Source organism: Mus pahari, chromosome 4 (assembly GCF_900095145.1).
Source record: "Mus pahari chromosome 4, PAHARI_EIJ_v1.1, whole genome shotgun sequence".
Taxonomy (NCBI): domain Eukaryota; kingdom Metazoa; phylum Chordata; class Mammalia; order Rodentia; family Muridae; genus Mus; species Mus pahari.
The window spans coordinates 79,290,641-79,309,390 of NC_034593.1; the positions used below are offsets into that span (position 1 = coordinate 79,290,641).

Genomic DNA, 18,750 nt, shown 5'->3' on the forward strand with positions numbered 1-18,750 from the left:
GGGTTCTCTGTGTAGCCCTGGCTGACCTGGAACTCACTCTGTAGACCAGGCTGGCCTCGAACTCAGAAATCCGCCTGCCTCTGCCTCCCAAGTGCTAGGATTAAAGGCGTGCGCCACCACGCCCGGCTAAATTAATAGTCTTTATCAAATAGGTTGCCAGATATGTTTCATGAGTGTCAGTTTTTTCTCTTCCTTCCTTTCTCTTATTTTGTTTGTTTGTTTGTTTTTGTTATTATTATTTTGAGACAGGGTTTTTCTGTGTAGCCTTGACTGTCTTGGAACTCTTTCTATAGACTAGGCTGGCCTCAAAATCAGATCTGCCTGCTTCTGCCTCTGCCTAGAGATCAGCTAGGATTATGTATGTATGTGCCAGCACTGCCTGGCTTGTGTTAGCTGTTTTGTTTTGTTTTTGAGACAAGGTCTCACTATTTAGCTCTTACTGTCTGTTCTGGAAATCACTGTGTAGACCAAGCTGGCCTCTGCTTCCTAGTTCTGGGATTGAAGTTGCTCACTACCCAGCTGAGTGTTAGCTATTATGCCTAGTTCCATGGTACCATTACCAACTTCATGATAAGCCATCACTGCCACATCATGCTGTTTGGTTTTCTGAGTCAGACAGCATTGAGGTTGGTCTCCTTTCACTGCTGGTTTGGACCTAAGTTCCTAGAGGAGTATTTTAGATCCTGGTGATGTTCTTCTTGGTTTATTTGCAGAAGAGCAAGATGGTGAAGAAAGTGATAAAAAGAAAAAAACTAAAAAGGGTACCAAGAGGAAGCGAGATGGGAAGGGTATGGAGCAAGGGACGATGGCGTATGACCCAAAACTGGATGACATGCTGGACCGCACGTTGGAGGACGGCGCCAAGCAGCACAATCTGACAGCAGTCAATGTCCGAAACATCCTGCATGTGAGTCAGCGTGGGCAGCTGCTCAGTCTGCACAGAAACTTCCAGAGGGAACAGATACACACACCCTCCACTCCTGCTTTTGTGATTAGCAATTTTGTCTTTTGTGTGTGACAAGGTGTTTTACATCCTGAGATAGCTTTCTCTATGCACTCAGCATACACTCAGCACACGCCTGTGTTGAGAAGATGAGCTACTTGGACTTCCTTCCACTGATTAGATCAATAATGGACCATGTCAGAAAAACAGCCATGGTAGTTGGTAGTGCTTTGTACATATGTAAAGAATGCCTTTGAGAGCTAGCATGCATAAGAGTGGCCAGGGTTTTATCCTTAGCAAGATTAAAAAAAAAAAAAAAAAATTAAAAAAAAAAAAAAAAAAAAAAAGAATGCCTTTGATGCCTAATTCTCTTACCTGGTATGCATGTTCCTGACTCCAATAGCAAGTAATGAGTGGGGCCATTTGTTCCCACATTGTTTCAAGGTTTGCATCTGTCTTTTTTTTTCCCTTTAGTTGCCTCACTTGACCCTAGGTTGAAGCTGTTTGAGAATCTAGCTTCCATTTATCCTCCATAAGTCTAGCTGCAGAGTTTCGTACAGTTGACTATAGTCCTGATGGCAAAGCCCTTGGCCTAACGTGGGATTTCCTCTCTCCCCTCAGGAAGTAATCACAAATGAACATGTTGTGGCTATGATGAAGGCAGCCATTAGTGAGACAGAAGACATGCCGCTGTTTGTGAGTAGCTTTTTGTCAGGCTTTCCAAGTGTGGGAGGCCATGTAGGTGTTTGTAAACAACTTGACACATCTCAGACTCGAAAAATGACATCATAATTGTATGTCCCTTCTTAGGAGCCTAAGATGACCCGCTCTAAACTGAAGGAAGTTGTTGAGAAAGGAGTGGTATGTGTTCTGAGTTTCTCTTTATCTTGGGAAGTAGAGTCTCATTCTAGGTTATTCACAGTGAAGGAAGTCAATAACAACTGTGGCCTGGGTTTGCCTCTTGACAGAATTTTGTGTGGGCTGGGGCTCTTAGCTCAGTGTGAGCTTGCCTAATATACACTGAATTTTAAGTGTGAGTGCCTCACCCAGTTTCTCCTGTGGTACCCTGGCATGGCTCAAGGGCATCCAGGCTTCATTCTTGGGTAGTGCTCCCTTCTGCTAGCTGTGAAGCTTTGGTGCTGTGGTGGGGGGTTGCTTGAGGCAGTCCATACGTTATGACCCAGGCTGACTGGTATCTCACTGGGTAGCCCAGGCTCTTCTGAGCTTTTGACATTCTTCCTCTAAGCCCTGCAAGTGCTGGGATTATCAATCCTGCAGATATTTTAGGATACTGTGCTTAGTGACAGTCAACACTACAGCCCACTCTAGCTACTTACTAAGCAGATGGCTCTTTCTGATGATTAGTAAAAGGAAAAACAGCTTCATGTTATTACCTGCATTCTTTTTGATAGGTAATTCCAACTTGGAATATTTCACCAATTAAGAAAGCCAGTGAAATTAAGGTAAACTTAGAAGCAGTCATTGTTGCTTTTTCCAAAATACTTCATCAGTTTTGAAACCTAACTATTTCCTCTGTATTCACTACTTTATAGACCTGTCTTTTTTTATTTACAGGTTTGGGTTTTCCCTTCTGTTAGGCCTAGCCGTATATCTTGTGGAATTACACAAGTCCTGCCCGTATTGTTTGAAATGGCTGTACATTAGTCTCGTAGAATTCTTTTCTCCCTAATATCTTCCCTTTATTTTCCAAATGTGTGCTTCCCTTCCCTCCCTCCCTCCTTCCCTCCTTCCTTCTCTTTTCTCTCCTTCCTTCTCTTTCTTTTTCCCATTTGGCTGCTGCTGCTATAAGTCAGAGCCTTATGCATGGTGAGCATGCATTCTGCCCTGAGCTTCCTTTTTTTTTTTTTTTTTTAAAGATTTATTTATTTATTATATATAAGTACACTGTAGCTATCTTCAGACACTCCAGAAGAGGGCGTCAGATCTTGTTATGGTTATGTACATGGTTATGAGCCACCATGTGGTTGCTGGGATTTGAACTCCGAACCTTCGGAAGAACAGTCGGGTGCTCTTACCCACTGAGCCATTTCACCAGCCCCTGCCCCGAGCTTTCTAGTCTCCCACCCTATTCTGTTTCTTTGTCTTTGTTACTTTATATTTATGTATTCATTTGTGTGTTGAGTGGAGGGAGCATCCGCCATGGCATGTGGAGGTTAGAGGACAGACAGTTGTGGGAATTAATTCTCTCCTGCTATGCTGGTCCTGAGGGTTGAACTCAGGTCACTGGGCTGTGCCTTTAGCTGCTGAGCCATCTTTCTGTAATCCCACCCCCACTTTTGCGTGCGTGTTTCTATTAAAGCAGCCCCCCCAGTTTGTGGATATTCACCTTGAAGAAGATGACTCCTCAGATGAAGAGTATCAGCCAGATGAGGAAGAGGAGGATGAGACAGCTGAAGAGGTCAGTGGGCGCTCATTGTTAGTGGAGAGTGAAGCTGGGCTTCATGGGAAGGGCTGTCTTGGGGAATGAGTGTTGTCACCCATTCTAGACAGATGATTGAGGCATGCTTCTCCTAGAAATTGCTTTGCTGTGAGGTGCTTTTTTTGTTCTTCAAACTCCCTAAATATTTAAATTTAATTATGAACCGTATAACACAAAGGTGAACTATCGTTTCAGTAACTGGGAAGTGCAGGTGGGAGGGCCAGGGATTCAACTTTATCCTTAGCTAACAATATGTTCTAGGCCCTGTTTGAGAAACCAACAGACTAGTGGTACCCCAACCCTGAAGTCTTGATAGTAGCTACTGATTCTTTATAGTTACATCAGCTTTATACCTATCACCTGGTGTGAACCATGTATCACCTGGTGTGAACCATGTATCACCTGATAGAGACCTTTATGTACTGTGGTGTGAGTCTTCCTGCTTATGGACTTTATTGTTGTTGTTGTTATTAATTTATGTTATTTTTTTATTTTATTTTTGAGGAAGGGTCTCATTATGTAGATGTGCTAGCCTTGTTATTATTAATTTATGTTATTTTTATTTTAGTTTTGAGGAAGGGTCTCATGATGCAGCTGTGGCTAGCCTAGAGTTCCCTAGGTAGTTCAAACTATCTCAGAGTCATAGAGATCCTCCTGCCTCTGCCTCCTGAGTGCTGGGATTAAAGGTGTGGGCCACCATGGTTGGCCTTTTTCAAAAAAGGTTTCCTTCTCCTTTATATTTGTTTTGTTGTTAATGCCTTATCCTTTAACAGTTTATAATGAGATAAAGCTAAAGATTTGATTCCTGCCATCTTTCCATCTCTAGGCTTTTAAGTCACTGAAAATTCATTTTTTTCTGTGAAATATACAATTATTACATGCATGACATATTCTTTCTGTGACATATATATGTGTGTATGTATATATGCATGTATATGCCTGTGTGTGGGGTTGTGTGTGTGTGCCACAGTTTGATGGTAGAGATTAGAGGACATCCTGGTAAGAGTAGGTCCTTCCCTTCTACCATGTGGATCTTGGGAGTTGGACTCAGGTCGCCAGGCTTGGTTGCATACGCCTAGTCTTCTGCTGTGCCACCCTACCAACCCAAATCCCCAATGACTGGTATTTTGTGCTTTATTCTGCTGTGACATTTTGTGCTCTGGACGGAGGTTGGGGCACAGACATGAGAGCGCCCTGGGTTTGTTTTAGAGCTTATTGGAAAGTGATGTTGAAAGCACTGCTTCGTCTCCACGGGGAGTGAAGAGATCCAGACTGCGGCTGTCTTCTGAAGTGGCCGAGACAGATGAGGAGAGTGGCATGTTGTCAGAGGTAACCAGCGTCAGACAAGAGAGACTTTACATGCTAGATGAGCACTGGCTGCTTTTTATAAGTAGCTGGTCTATCAGTGGAATTTTGGGTTGTCACTTTTTCAAAGTTGCTCAAGTGAATGAACAGTTAAGAGACGACTGAGACCTAGTCATGGCAGAGAACAGTTAAGAGACGACTGAGACCTAGTCATGGCAGAGAGGTCTCCTGAGTTCTCATGTTTTACATGCTATCTTTAAAGCCAAGTAGTGTTCTGTTTGCTTCATTGGAAATAGGATGATAGCTAGTTAGATCTGTGTGTGGAAGTTACCATTCATCTGTCTGCATCTAGAAAGAGGAAAATGCCACATTAAGTGCATGTGGAAGACCTGCCTTTCCCTCTTCCTCCTCGCTTCCTAACAGTGTCCTCTTTTAATCAGGTTGAAAAAGTTGCCACCCCTGCCCTCAGGCACATCAGTGCTGAGGTTGTGCCCATGGGGCCTCCACCTCCTCCCAAACCAAAGCAGAGCAGAGACAGTGCTTTCATGGAGAAGCTAGATGCGGTGGATGAGGAGCTGGCCTCTAGTCCTGTCTGCATGGACTCTTTCCAGGTAAGCATCACCAGGGAGTTGCTGAGAGAATGGCTTACCATTACTTACTTTCTGCTCGGAGAAGGTGGTGGGACTGACAGGGCTGACAGATTCTTTCTTTCTTTCTTTTTTTTTTTTTTTTTCCTTTTTTTTTGGTTTTTCGAGACAGGGTTTCTCTCTATAGCCCTGGCTGTCCTGGAACTCACTTTGTAGACCAGACTGGCCTTGAACTCAGAAATCCGTCTGCCTCTGCTTCCCGAATGCTGGGACTAAAGGCGTGCGCCACCACTGCCCAGCAGGATTGACAGTTTCTTAAGTGGGTGTGCCTTTACTGTTTGTCTTTAATTCTCACGCTTTATGCTGCTTTTCTCAGGTAAAAATGCAGTGCTTTGTTGTTATTGTAGTTGTTGTTATTAATTATTATTTTGGTTTTTGAGAGATCACCTGCCTCTGTCTCCCAAGTGCTAGGATTAAAGACACCCCAGTCTTGGTTTTTTTTTTTTTTCCCCCTTTCTGTTTTTAAAGACAGGGCCATAGTAGGTAGTCCTTGAAGGAAGGCTTGGAACTTGATAGGTAGACCGGTTGGCCTTAACATAGCTCCCTCGAATGCTGGGATAAAAGTACACACTACCATTCCCAACTGAGAATGACAGGTTTTTAGAAAGGAGTAAACAGTGGGACAGTATTTAAAATTGGCAAGATAAGCTGTGCATAGTGGTAGATGCCTTTAATCCTAGCACCAAAAACAAAATTAAAAAGATAAAGGTAATATGAAGACAAACCTAGAATATTTGAAAATATTTACAAACTACATTTTTGATAAGAGACTTACAACTACAATCAATTTAAAAAACATAAAGTTCCGGGGCTACAGAGATGGCTCAGTAGTTAAGAACATTGATGCCAGGATTGGTGTAGTGTACTCCTTTAGCTCTGAGTTCAAGGCCAGCCTGATCTATGAAGTAAGTTCCAGGACAGCCAGGGAACCCTGTCTAAGAGAAACAAGCAAAACAAAACAACCCACCCCCCCCCCCAAACAAACAGGATCACTGGCTGTTCTTCCAAAGGACTCAGTTAGCTCATAACTGCCTACAACTCCAATTTAGGGGGTCACACTCCCTCTTTTGTTCTTTGTAGATAATGCATACAAATGGTCTATTTCATTCAGGCTAAAATACCTATATGTATAAAAATAAAAATAAATAAATTGAAGGCTAACAGAAAACTTCACCAAGTGAAAGTTGGTAACAAAGCCTGACGATCGGATTGAATTCCCAGAATCTTCCTGCTCCTCAACATACATACACATATGTGTAACAGACACACGAACTCCCCTCCCACCACCCAGAGTAGTAGATTATTAAAAATCCTTTATGGGCATGATGGCAAATGCCTTTAATCCCAGTACTGGAAAGGGAAAAAGCATGTAGATCTTTGTGTGTTTGAGGCCAGCCTAACCTGTATAGTGAATTCCAGGCTAGCCAAGACTACATGGTAAAATAAAACCCTGGGTCAAAAAACTAAAAAACAGGGCTGGGCAGTGGTGGCGCACGCCTTTGATCCCAGCACTCGGGAGGCAGAGGCAGGTGGATTTCTGAGTTCAAGGCCAGCCTGGCCTACAAGGTAAGTTCCAGGACAGCCAGGGCTATACAGAGAAACCCTGTTTCAAAAAAACAAACAATTCCTAAAATCCTTAACACTGTAGCAATGCCCGATATCTGCTTAGGGAGGTAGGTGCTAGGTAACAAGTGGAGCCCAGCCTTGGCTCATGAGAATCCGACTCAAAACCAAGTGAAGGATGCTGACAGTGGTGAACGCTGCCCATAAAGTCTGCCCTCTTAGGGGAATGTACTAGGGAAAGCCGAAAAGTAAATAACAGAAAAGTAATGGCCTTTTTTAGAGGCAGGATAGAGGCAGATGGATCTCTTTGGGTTCAAGGCCAGCCTGCTCTAGATAGTGAGTTCTTCACCAAAGACATAGTGAGATCATGTTAGAACCATTTGAGAAGTGCAGGGATAGCCGGGCATGGTGGCACACGCCTTTAATCCCAGCAGTTAGGAGGCGGAGGCAGGCAGATTTCTGAGTTTGAGGCCAGCCTGGTCTACAGAGTGAGTTCCAGAACAGTCAGGGCTACACAGAGAAAACCCTGTCCCGAAAAAANAAAAAAAAAAAAAAAAAAAAAAAAAAGTGCGGTGATGATTCATCATACACAAATCAATACATTTGGGGCTGGTGAGATGGCTCAGTGGGTAAGAGCACCCGACTGCTCTTCCGAAGGTCCGGAGTTCAAATCCCAGCAACCACATGGTGGCTCATAACCATCCATAACAAGATCTGACGCCCTCTTCTGGAGTGTCTGAAGACAGCTACAGTGTACTTACATATAATAAATAAATAAATCTTTAAAATAAAAAAAAAAAAAATCAATACATTTAATGTATGTTCTAAACACACTTAAAGATAGAAAGCACATGCTCATATCAATAGATGTGAGAAAGATCTTTGAAAAAAGCCTAACTCTTGATGAGAACGGCAATGAAGGGAGCACCTGTCAGCATCGTAGCCTGCATGTGCAGACCTTTCCCCAGCATCATGGTGAATATAGAAGACCAGTATATTCCACTAAGATCAGGAACAGCACAAGGTGTCCACTTTTCCACCCTTGATCAATACAGTGCGTGAAGTTTTAGCTGGAGTAGTAATGGAGGATAAAGAAATTAAAGAGATACTACAAAAGAAAAATTTACATTTGATACTCCGTACTTAGACATTAAAGATGTTATCTAAAAACTCTTAGACCTAACAAACATATTCTGTCTGTCTGTCTGTCTATCTATTGCTGATTGATTGATTGATTGAGATGGTATCATTTTCTGGCCAGGAACTCACCAAGACCATGCTACCATACCCACCTTTTCCTTTCTTTGTTCTAAGAGGCCATTGATTCTTCTGGAGCTGGAGTCACAGTCAGTTGTGAGCCACTGTGGCTGTGAACCAAGCCAGGACCTTTTCAACTACAGAACCATCTCTGACTATTCCTCCCTTTCTTTTTGTATTGGAGATGGAACTCCAGTCCTCAAGCTTGTGCAGCAAGTGTCTTTCTGAGCCATTTCCCCAGACTAGCATACAGAATTGACATACAGAGAGCAGACCCCTGTGTTTGTACCAGTGATTAGCATGCTGAGTAAGAGATCAGAACGAATTCTAGTTATAATTACCTGGGTGGCTTGGATAAACCTCACTGAGGAAGTGCCTGTTCAGGGAGAACTTTAAGACACTGGAGAAACAAATTAAGGAAAGCACAAGATGACTCTTGTAGACTGGAAGGATTAATGTTGGGAGAGGAACATCTTACCAGTGCAGTGTGCACATTATACACAATCCAGTCCAAAGTCCAATGCCAGTCTTCACAAAGATAGAAAAATGTAAAAATTTGTAATAGTGTTAGAGAGACCGCTCAGCAGTTAAGAGAGCTTTTTGTACAGCCATGAGGACCTGAAATCGGAGCCCAGCACCCTTGTCCCCGTGACCAGTCTGGCTTGGTTTAGTGTGTGTCTATAACCCCAGCACTGCAAGAATGGGAGCAGAAAGAACACTGAGATTTGTAGGCTATCAGCCTAGATAGAAAAGAAAAAATGTCTTAGAATCTCAGCAGAGCAATAACCAGTTCAAGACCCGCCTGGGCTAAAAGTAACAACAACAACAAAAAACAATAACAATAACACAAGATAAATGCAAACAAAGCAGAAATCAAAAGTTACACACAAATATTTATAGCAACAAAAGTCTTTTTTTTTTTTTTTTTCTTTTAATGACATTGTTTCTCTGTGTAGGCTTGGCTGTGTTGGTACTCATTCTGTAGACTAGACTGGCCTCAAACCCACAGAGATCTGCCTGCTTTTTGCACTACCACTACCTGGCAAGCAATAGAATTCTTAGTTTGGTTGTGAGCCTAACCTTTAAGAGTCCCTCCAGTCCACTGTAGTCCTATCAGAGATGTCCTCTCCGTCCTGGATCTGGTAAATGAGTAGATAAAATATGGTGTCATAAGGTGCAGCAATCCTGGGCCCTGGACAGGTGGGATGACCTTTGAACTCAATGTAAAAATGCAAGCACTTTGAAACAGGCTAAGTGTACATTGTATAATTCCCGTACATAAAACCATCAGTAAGTAGGCAACATAGAGACTGAAGCTAGATTAGTAGTATGAATAGGAAGGAGCTAGAAAGGAGTGACTACTGTGAGTATTGGATTTCTTTTGAGAATATTGAAGGAGTTTTAGAACTGATTGTTATATCATTTTGTGAGTATATTAAAGTCCACTCAATTATACCCTTTAAAAGTATGGATTTTATGTTACATAAATTATATATCTTATAAATGTTGTTGAAAATGTATATTTTAAAACTGATGACTGGGTTGGAGAGGTGGCTCAGCAGTTAAAAGAGTACTGGCTGCTCTTGTAGAGGACTGGTTTGGTTCCCAACACCACATTGTTGATTACAATCATATGTAACTTCAGTTCCAGGATGTCTAACTTCTTCTTTGAGTATTGAACACATGTGGTGCACATGCATACATGCAGGCTGCTGCGCAACCCAGCCTCCGGCCAGCAGAGGTGGGGAAAAGACAACATGTACGCCAAGGCAGGGTTCAATCAGCTTCCTCATCTTTTTTTTTTTTTGGTTTTTCGAGACAGGGTTTCTCTGTAGCCCTGGCTGTCCTAGAACTCACTCTGTAGACCAGGCTGGCCTCAAACTCAGAAATCCGCCTGCCTCTGCCTCCCAAGTGCTGGGATTAAAGGCGTGCGCCACCACGCCCGGCAGCTTCCGCATCTTTTATTCTCCTTTCTTCTCTTTATTCTGGGGGATTGCCCAATTTATCTGCCTCCACCCTCTGCACTTGTCTCTCATCACTCTTCATCATCCAATCAGCATTCAGCACACTCTGTACACGAGCCATGCACGCAGACAGGGTTGATAGGCCAGTAACTCAATATCATGCTGTATGACGCTATGCATCAGTTGGACAGCGAGCACATGATCATTCAGGTGCGCATGATCAGGTTCTTGGTAAACAAGCAGGGATCATGGGGCTTGGCAGTGAGCCAGGGCACCGTCTTAGCTGCCATGTGGTCGTACCTGCTTCCCACATATCCCTCTTTTTGTTTAATTAAAATGGCTCTGGGATTGCATCTGTCTTAGGTTGCCCTCATTCATGTTACATCCTTACCTGTCATAGGTGTGGTGAACTCACTTTCACCATCCTTTCTTAGGTTGGTATGTACATGTGAAAGTCTTACCCATCATAGATTAACGATCCAGTCTACTGAGCCAAACATGGGACGAATTACCTGACTCTATAGCCACCACAGCTTGAATCAACAACTGTTTATCGGCCTGCACCCGTCTGTGCATGCATATTATCTACCACAGCATGCCAACACATACAGCACACAGCAAAAATCCCCAGAAGGCCATCCCTCCCCAATCCTTGAGGAAGCTGAAGGTCCCCCTGGATCATCTTCACCACTGATGAGCAGTGGCAATCTCCACACAGATATTATTCACTGCAACAATGGATGCCCGTAATTCTTTCATCTTTCTATCGAAACCACGACTCCAATTTCCTAATAGTATGGATCCAAATTTGCGGGACAAATTAACTGCATGAGAAAAATTCTGATACTGCACAGAGGTTACACAAATTCCTGACATATGGGTTACACATGACACAAAGACTAATTGCTCCAGAATACCTATCTGCCCTTGGAGCAAATCCACTCTCTGATTTACTAATAAGATTCCAGTTTTCAGCTGAGATTTGCAGGTTGGCCATTAGTGGCGTTTACAGCAGCCTGTTCAATAGCATACTCAAGGTACACAACCTTCCAATTTAAGTAACCTCCTCCAAATAACACTGCCATACACAGATTTTGCCAAACGGAAGGAGTCATATCAAATCTCTGAAATCCTTCCACCTGAGTCACAGTGAAGGTAGCTTGGGGGCCATAGGTAGTTACTGATTCTTTAAGTTTCTGAATTGTTTTCCAATCTAATGGCTCATGATATCGTTGCCCTTGCTGATCTTGAAACACTGGGAAGACACCAGCTTCGCGAGGCAGATTTTGCCAAACCGAAGCATGGTGACTGCGCTTTCCTTCACTTCCACTTTCCCCTTTAAAGGGAGGAGGTAAGGGCAAGGGAGGTGCTGAGTGTTCAGGCGGCCTTCCTCTCCCCAAACTCAACTTAGATATCATGCTAGTCACTTCATCTCCATTGTCAGATGATTCATCTGAACTTCCCTCCTCACTCTCTTGTTCTTTAACCTCTTTTCTTTTTTGGTGGCTTCTCGTTTGCCTTTTTCTGCTTCTGCTGCATGAGCCTTTACGACACCCTGGACATAATTTCGGACGTCTCACAGGAGCTGCAGTAGTTGGCCGCGGGCGATTGGGACAGTCTCTTTTATAATGCCCAGCCTGGCCACAGGAAAACTTTTCTAACTCGGCAGCATACTTTCCACTTTTGTCTGCCAGGCAAGATTGAAATAAATTCTAAATTGCTAACAGCTGCACCAACACCGCTCTTACTTTCATATTTGAAGCAATCTCCTCCTGCTCTCTTCACTTTTAACTTCGTCCCTATGCCGGGAACCTAACTCCGTCCCATAACGCTGGGAGCTTAACTTCGTTCCTGTGCCGGGAACCTAAGTTCGTCCGTCTACCGGGAGCCTAACTCTATCCCTATACCGGGAACCTAAGTTCGTCCGTCTACCGGGAGCCTCACTCTATCCCTATACCGGGAACCTAACTTTGTCCCTCTATTGGGAGCCTATCTCTGTCCCTATACCGGAAGGCTAACTTCGTCCCTATACCGGGAACATAGCTTCATCCCTCTATCGGGAGCCTAACTCTGTCCCTATACCCTGGGAGTTTAACTTCATCCCTGTGCCAGGAACCTCCTCCTAGCGCTAGATTACTACTCTCTTCCACTGAACTCACCCGTAGCTCTTGCTTCTTGATTCAGCTGCTCTTTTCAGAGGTCCCTGTATGGGCCACCAGATGCTGTTTTCAGAGGTTCCCTGTACGGGCCACCAGATTCCGCAGACCCCAGCCTTCAGCCAGCAGAGGTGGGGAAAAGACGACATGTACACCATGGCAGGGTTCAAGCAGCTTCCTCAGCTTCTGCTTTATTCCTCTTTATTCTCCTTCAGCTTCTGCTTATTCTCCTTTATCTCCTCTTTATTCTGGGGGATTGCCCAATTTATCTGCCTCCACCCTCTGCACTCAGTCTCTTATCACTCTTCATCATACAGTCAGCATTCAGTACACTCTGTACACGAGCCATGCACGCAGACAGGGTATGTGTTGATAGGCCAGTAACTCAATATCATGCTATATGATGCTATCTGTCAGGCGGGCAGCACATGATCATTCAGGTGCACATGATCAGTTTCTTGGTAAACAATCATGGATCACGGGGCTTGGCAATGAGCCAGGGTGCTGTCTTGGCTGCCACGCAGCCGAACCCGCTTCCCACAGCAGGCAACACACACACACACAAATAATAAATTTGAAAGAAAATAGCATGCTTACTGGAGGAAAGATGCCATGATTAGGAAGGTGGTTTTCCCAGGGCAAGGCTTACCCATTGCACTGTGGATGTGCTGTCTCTGTGATTTCTCCAAACTCAGCAAATTCCAGTGTATAATTTGTGGGAGTGAAAGACTGCTTTTATGATTTTCCTTTAAATATTTAATAAAAAAGAAAAAAAAATTCAGACAAGTGAAACCTATAGGAAATGGAAAGGAGATTCAGAGGAAAGCAAATCCACATTGTCATACCTTTTTTGTTTATGGAAACAGAATCTCACTATATAGACCTGGCTGGCCTGGAAGTTGCAGAGATCTGCCTCCGACGCGCTGGGCCACCATTCCTAGCCAGGAAGACAGTAAGCCTACAATGTTTTGAGGAGAGGTATACTAGTAGGCTGCATTGCAGAAGGTGCAGTGTGGAGAATTTAGAAGCATTATTTTCACATCCTGGATGCTTTTTCCTTCTACTTTGCCCAGTCCATGGAGGATAGTCTCATTGCGTTCCGAACACGTTCTAAGATGCCACTGAAAGATGTTCCTCTGGGCCAGCTAGAGGCTGAGCTTCAGGCGCCAGACATTACTCCAGATATGTATGACCCAAATACAGCTGATGATGAGGACTGGAAGCAGTGGCTCGGGGGCCTCATAAATGATGACGTGGAGAACGAGGGTGAGTGATTTTTGTTTGCAGTTATCTACTCTGTTTAGCGTGCATACATGCAAATGAGTGCTACCGATTGGAAGCTTTAATAATGGGTTTGTGGGTAGGTTAGTGACTTGGATTTGTTGTTTCAGCTATGTGGGAAGTTGAGACAGGAAGATGCTGTAAGTCTTGAGGCTAGGCTGGGGAACATAATGATACTCGTCTCAAACAAAAGATATTGTAGAGGCAGGGGCTGTATAGCTCAGGGGTAGAACATGTGCTTAGCACTGAGGAGCCATCTGGGTTCCATCCCTAGCCTCCAAAATCAAATGAGCAAAAAATTAAAAACAAAAAAGGAATCATGACAGAAAAAGAATAGTTTTTTTTTTTTTTACTTTTGTTTGTTTGTTTGTTTACACACTAGAATCAATATAGAGGATTTTAGTGATTTCAGTAGGTGGATTCTGCAGGTTAAGTCTGCCACCAAGCTAATGATCTGATTGTAATCCCCAGGATCCACATGGGGGAAGGAGAGAACTGAATCACACACACGCGCGCGCGCGCACACACACACACACACACTTTAAAAATCTCATATAATAGAAAAGTGGTAATTTCCCTGTGAGCAGGTAAACAAACCATCCTGTAACGGTGATAAACATCTGGATTTCCTTGAACAACATAGAGCTTTCCACTTAGAAATGACATCAGAACCTACAGATTTTGACTTCTCCTGCTTTACACCCCAGTCACGAGCTTTCTTCGGGTGGATGCCAGAAGAAAGTATATCGTATATCCCCTAGAACTAGAGTGCATTATGGCCTCTTTGTGGGTACTGGGAATCAAACCTTCCTCTGAAAGAGTAACAAATGGGGCTGGCGAGATGGCTCAGTGGGTAAGAGCATTGACTGTTCCTCAAAGGTCCTGAGTTCAAATCCCAGCAACCACATGGTGGCTCACAACCACCTGTAATGAGATCTGACGCCCTCTTCTGGTGCATCTGAAGACAGCTACAGTGTACATATGTATAATAATAAATAAACCAAAAGAAAAAAAAAAGAGTAACAAATGTCATAACCACTGAGCCTAGAAGTTCAGCTTGGAATCTTAGGAGTTATATTGCTGGTGTAGTGGCACATACTATTAATCCCAAGGCTTGAGATGCAGAGGCAAGTGGAACTCACTGAGTTCAAGACCATCCTGGTCTCCATAGTAAGTTCTAGGCTAGCCCAAAGAGTATTATAGAACTTGCTATGTAGACCTGGGTGCCTTTGAATTCACAGAGACATCCTGTCTTTAAAAACAAACAAACAAACAAATAAACAAATCACAGATGAGCTTAAAGAAGTTGGTTTTCTCCCACTATTCAGGATTAAGCTCAGGCTGTCTCCCTTGGCAGCAAGCACCCTTACCTGCAGAGCTAAGTAGCTGGCCTCTGTTACACTTATTATTAGTTATATGTGTGTTTGTGACCCATAGTCAGATCCCCTGCAGCTGAAGCTTAGGTGACTGTGAGCTTTCTGATGTAGGTGCTGGGAGGTGGACGCCAGTCCTCCGCAAGAGCAGCAAACACTCTAGCTGAGCCACCTCTCTAGCCCCAAATGTAGTCCTAGCTGGCAGGAACTTGCTATATAGACTAGGCTGACCTCAAACTTCCATACAACCACCTGCCTTTGTCTTCCAGGCTCTGGGTTAAAGGTGTGCGGCACCAAAGCAGCCTTTTTACTTTTTAATCATTTTTTGAATTTTGGGATTTATTTTGAATCAGGGTCTCAGGTAGTAGAGGCTTAAAACCACCACATCTGATATTAAGCAGTGTTGAGAATTAAACTCTGGGTTTCGTCCATGGCATATAAGCATTATCCAGTGAGCTCTTTTGGACCCCCTGTTCTGTAGACTAAGCTAGCCTTGAACTCATAGAGATCTGCCTGAGTCTGCCTCCCAAGTGCTGGGATTAATGGTATGTACCACCACATCCAGCCATTCATTTCTTTCCAGGTAGTCTCTGTGTATTTAATTTGAGCAATAGTTATCTCAAATAAGAATGTTTTTCTAGCCGGGCAGTGATGGCGCACGCTTTTAATCCCAGCACTTGGGAGGCAGGACAGCCAGAGGTACAAAGAGAAACCTTGTCTGGAAAAAACAAAAAACAAAACAAAAGAAAACAAAAAAGGAATGTTTTTCTACCAGGCCAGCACACATGTTCAGTTCTAGTATTCTGGAGGTTGAAGCAGGTGAATTTCTTAATTTGATGTCATCCTGGTCTATAGAGATGTTACCTAAAACGCAGGCACATGAGGTTCTCCTGACACGTGTCTGTCATCTTAGCACTTGGTAGGTTAAGTAGGAGAATCCTAGCCTTGAACCTTGCCCCAGTGGCACACGTCCTCCAAGGAGGGCTACTTAGCAACTAGGCCAGATTATGTAACTTAGTGTGTGATCTTATCTCAAAGAAAGGAAAGACACTGGTCAGCGAAATGGCTCAGTATGTAAAGGTGACTGCTGCCAAGCCCAGCGACCAGAGTTCCATCCTCAGAATCCACATGCTGGGAGAAGAGAAGCATCTCCTACAAGTTGTTCTCTGAGCCCCACATGTAAGCTGTCTTCATTTCTGTTAAATTGCTGTGAAGAGACACCATGAAGCACTTAATTGAGCTCTTGTTTACAGCTGTAGATTGTCAGTCAGTGACCATCATGTCAAAGTGTGGCAGGTGTGGCACTGGAGCAGTAAGTAGCTAAGAGTTTATATCTTATCTGAAAGTCGGAGGGAGGGAGAGCATGGGCCTTCGGTAAGGATTTTTTTTGTTTTTTTGTTTTTTGTTTTGGTTTTTCGAGACAGGGTTTCTTTGTGTAGCCCTGGCTGTCCTGGACCTCACTTTGTAGACCAGGCTGACCTTGAACTCAGAATCCGCCTGCCTCTGGGCTTAAAGGTGTGTGCCACCATGCCTGGCTCTGTGGTGAGGTTTTAGGTTTTGAACCCTTAAAGTTCATCCGTCCACTGACACAGTTCCTCCAAAGAGGCCACAGTTCCTAATCTTTCTCCAAAACAGTTGCACCAACTGGGAACCAAACATTCAAATATATGACGCTATGAGGGCCTTTCTTATCCAAACTGTCATACACACCAAGGCTTCTGAACATACATATACATAAAAAAGTGCATTAACATAAAAAGGATTATATATGCTTTGCCGAAAGATTCTATAATTTTTTTTTTCTACAGGTAAATATTCAGAGTTGGGGTCTGGGCATGGTGGTACAGTTATGCATGACCATAATCCCTGAATTTAGGAAGAAAAAGAAGGGCTGACTGATCTACATAGTAAGCCTAAATTCATCTCAAAAAACCAAAGTGAGAAAGAGAGAAATACACACACATACATACACACACACACACACACACACACACAGAGAGACCTGTCTGGGGGGGGGGGAGTCAGAGTGTGGGGCAAGTGAGCCATCAGGCCTGGAGTAAGATTGAGGTCCAAATGTGTCGAGACACCGGAAATCTCATCTTGAGACCAGCAGCCATAAGGATCAATCTCTCCCTGTTTAGGGGCTGCAGCCACCTTGAGGTAGTCACACAGCCTAGTGGTCAAATTACAGCTTTAACTTCCTCTTTCCCTGTAAGGACAGGTCCATCAAGCACCTGAAATTCCTCTATATGTAAATGAAGCGTTCCCAGCACCTCAGCCAATAAACCACCCACTCTGGAAACCCCTGCCCACTCCCCAAGGCTTATATGGCCCTTATTGCCCCCAGAAAGAGCTACAACACTGAAACTTGGAGAAGGCTATTTTAGGCTCTCAAGCCAACTGCAGATCCTGTGAACCCACCCAGCCCCTGCCCCCAGACTGGATAAACTTCATTCCTTTCATTCAAGCCCAGTGTCACCTTCTATGAGAAAAAAAGGTCAGAGTTGGGAATAATGGTCTAAAACATTTCCCCCCTAGACGAGGCAGATGATGATGATGATCCAGAGTATAACTTCCTGGAAGATCTTGATGAACCAGACACCGAGGATTTCCGTACTGACCGGGCAGTGAGAATCACTAGTACGTTTGTCTCTTATTGCCTTTTCCATTTGTCTTTGTCTAGTATGTAGATGATTTAGACATTTGTGACTAATTGAAATTAAGACAATTATGTCTCCTTTGTTCATTTCCGTAGTTGTTTAAATTAGGTGTATATGCAGAAAGCTGCTATTTGCTTTTACACTGTATGGCCCTATGTTTGTCATTTTCTACTCGGCAAGGGTCATATTATACTTTGAATGCCAAAATGAATGTGGACATGGCCTTGTCTTGCAGGCTTATTATTAGTAAGGACCTAGAAAGCAGTAGGTGCTAGGTGGGTCACTTAGAGATTCCCAGTCTATTGAAAGAGGTTGTCCTCTGGAAGGCTTAGGGAAGTACTTAAGATGAGATGTTTTAGCTACTGAAGCAGGGTTAAGACTTTTGTAGTGAACAGCAACAGGACAGAGAAGGCCCACTGCAAACAGAAGAGATTGCCACCTGGAGAGTCAGATCAGATAGCTCTCCATGTGTATGCCTGTTCATCTTGTTTGCTTTTGAGATAAAAACTCACTTATGTAGCCAGCCAGAGTACTGAGTAATGCAGCCCAGTTGGTTGTAAATTATGAACAAAGGTTTTACATCAACCCCCTAAGAACTGGGATTATAATTCCATTTTTATTATAAAATCAGTGAACATTTTCTGTGTCTTGCTGCTAGACTTTAAACTTGATGGAAATAGACTCCAACTTGTTCTTTCATGTGTCTCGGGCATTTTGAGCAGGACCTGAGAAATGGCTGATGTTTCATAACTTTTTAAGTTGTTGCATGGAGGATGGATAGAACCTTGGTCAGATGTTTTGTAGAAACAGCATTTGTTATCTCCTTAGAGTTCTTTCTTATTACAAAATAGACCTATGTTCTGCTAACAAACTCCTTTCCTTCTTCTTTACAGAAAAAGAAGTGAATGGGCTGATGGAAGAGCTGTTTGAGACTGTGAGTAGTGATTTTTGAGTCAGTAGGTTAGTGGAATTCTGTAGTTAAGCTCTGTCCTTTGCTCTTTGAGATTGTCTTTCCAGCAGAATGATCTACCTGTGTCAGGCCTCCTAGGAGTAGATTGGCCAAAAAGTTCTGAGTAGTAGACTCTTGATCATCTACATGAGGAGTAGACTCTTGATCATCTACATGAGGAGTAGGCTCTTGATCATCTACATGAGGAGTAG

General features: G+C 43.5%; 1 protein-coding gene and 1 non-coding gene across 10 annotated transcripts in view; both read left to right on the plus strand.

Moving 5' to 3' along the window:
- The window catches only part of Gon4l (gon-4 like), an 86,221-nt gene that overhangs the window by 24,793 nt on the left and 42,678 nt on the right, over nucleotides 1–18,750 (plus strand). For 7 of the 9 annotated variants that reach the window (XM_029538054.1, XM_029538051.1, XM_029538059.1 and 4 more), the window contains exons 4-13: nucleotides 714–907; nucleotides 1,565–1,639; nucleotides 1,754–1,804; nucleotides 2,356–2,406; nucleotides 3,264–3,362; nucleotides 4,593–4,712; nucleotides 5,129–5,299; nucleotides 13,349–13,541; nucleotides 17,468–17,569; nucleotides 18,483–18,523. In XM_029538054.1, the coding sequence (XP_029393914.1) occupies nucleotides 714–907; nucleotides 1,565–1,639; nucleotides 1,754–1,804; nucleotides 2,356–2,406; nucleotides 3,264–3,362; nucleotides 4,593–4,712; nucleotides 5,129–5,299; nucleotides 13,349–13,541; nucleotides 17,468–17,569; nucleotides 18,483–18,523 (1,097 nt within the window). The remainder of the gene's footprint in view (nucleotides 1–713; nucleotides 908–1,564; nucleotides 1,640–1,753; nucleotides 1,805–2,355; nucleotides 2,407–3,263; nucleotides 3,363–4,592; nucleotides 4,713–5,128; nucleotides 5,300–13,348; nucleotides 13,542–17,467; nucleotides 17,570–18,482; nucleotides 18,524–18,750) is intronic. The other 2 variants (XM_029538058.1, XM_021195522.2) reach the window with 1 other exon arrangement.
- On the plus strand, nucleotides 12,865–13,026 carry LOC115063953. Its single transcript, XR_003843806.1, has one exon. It is a non-coding gene; the product is annotated as a U1 spliceosomal RNA (small nuclear RNA).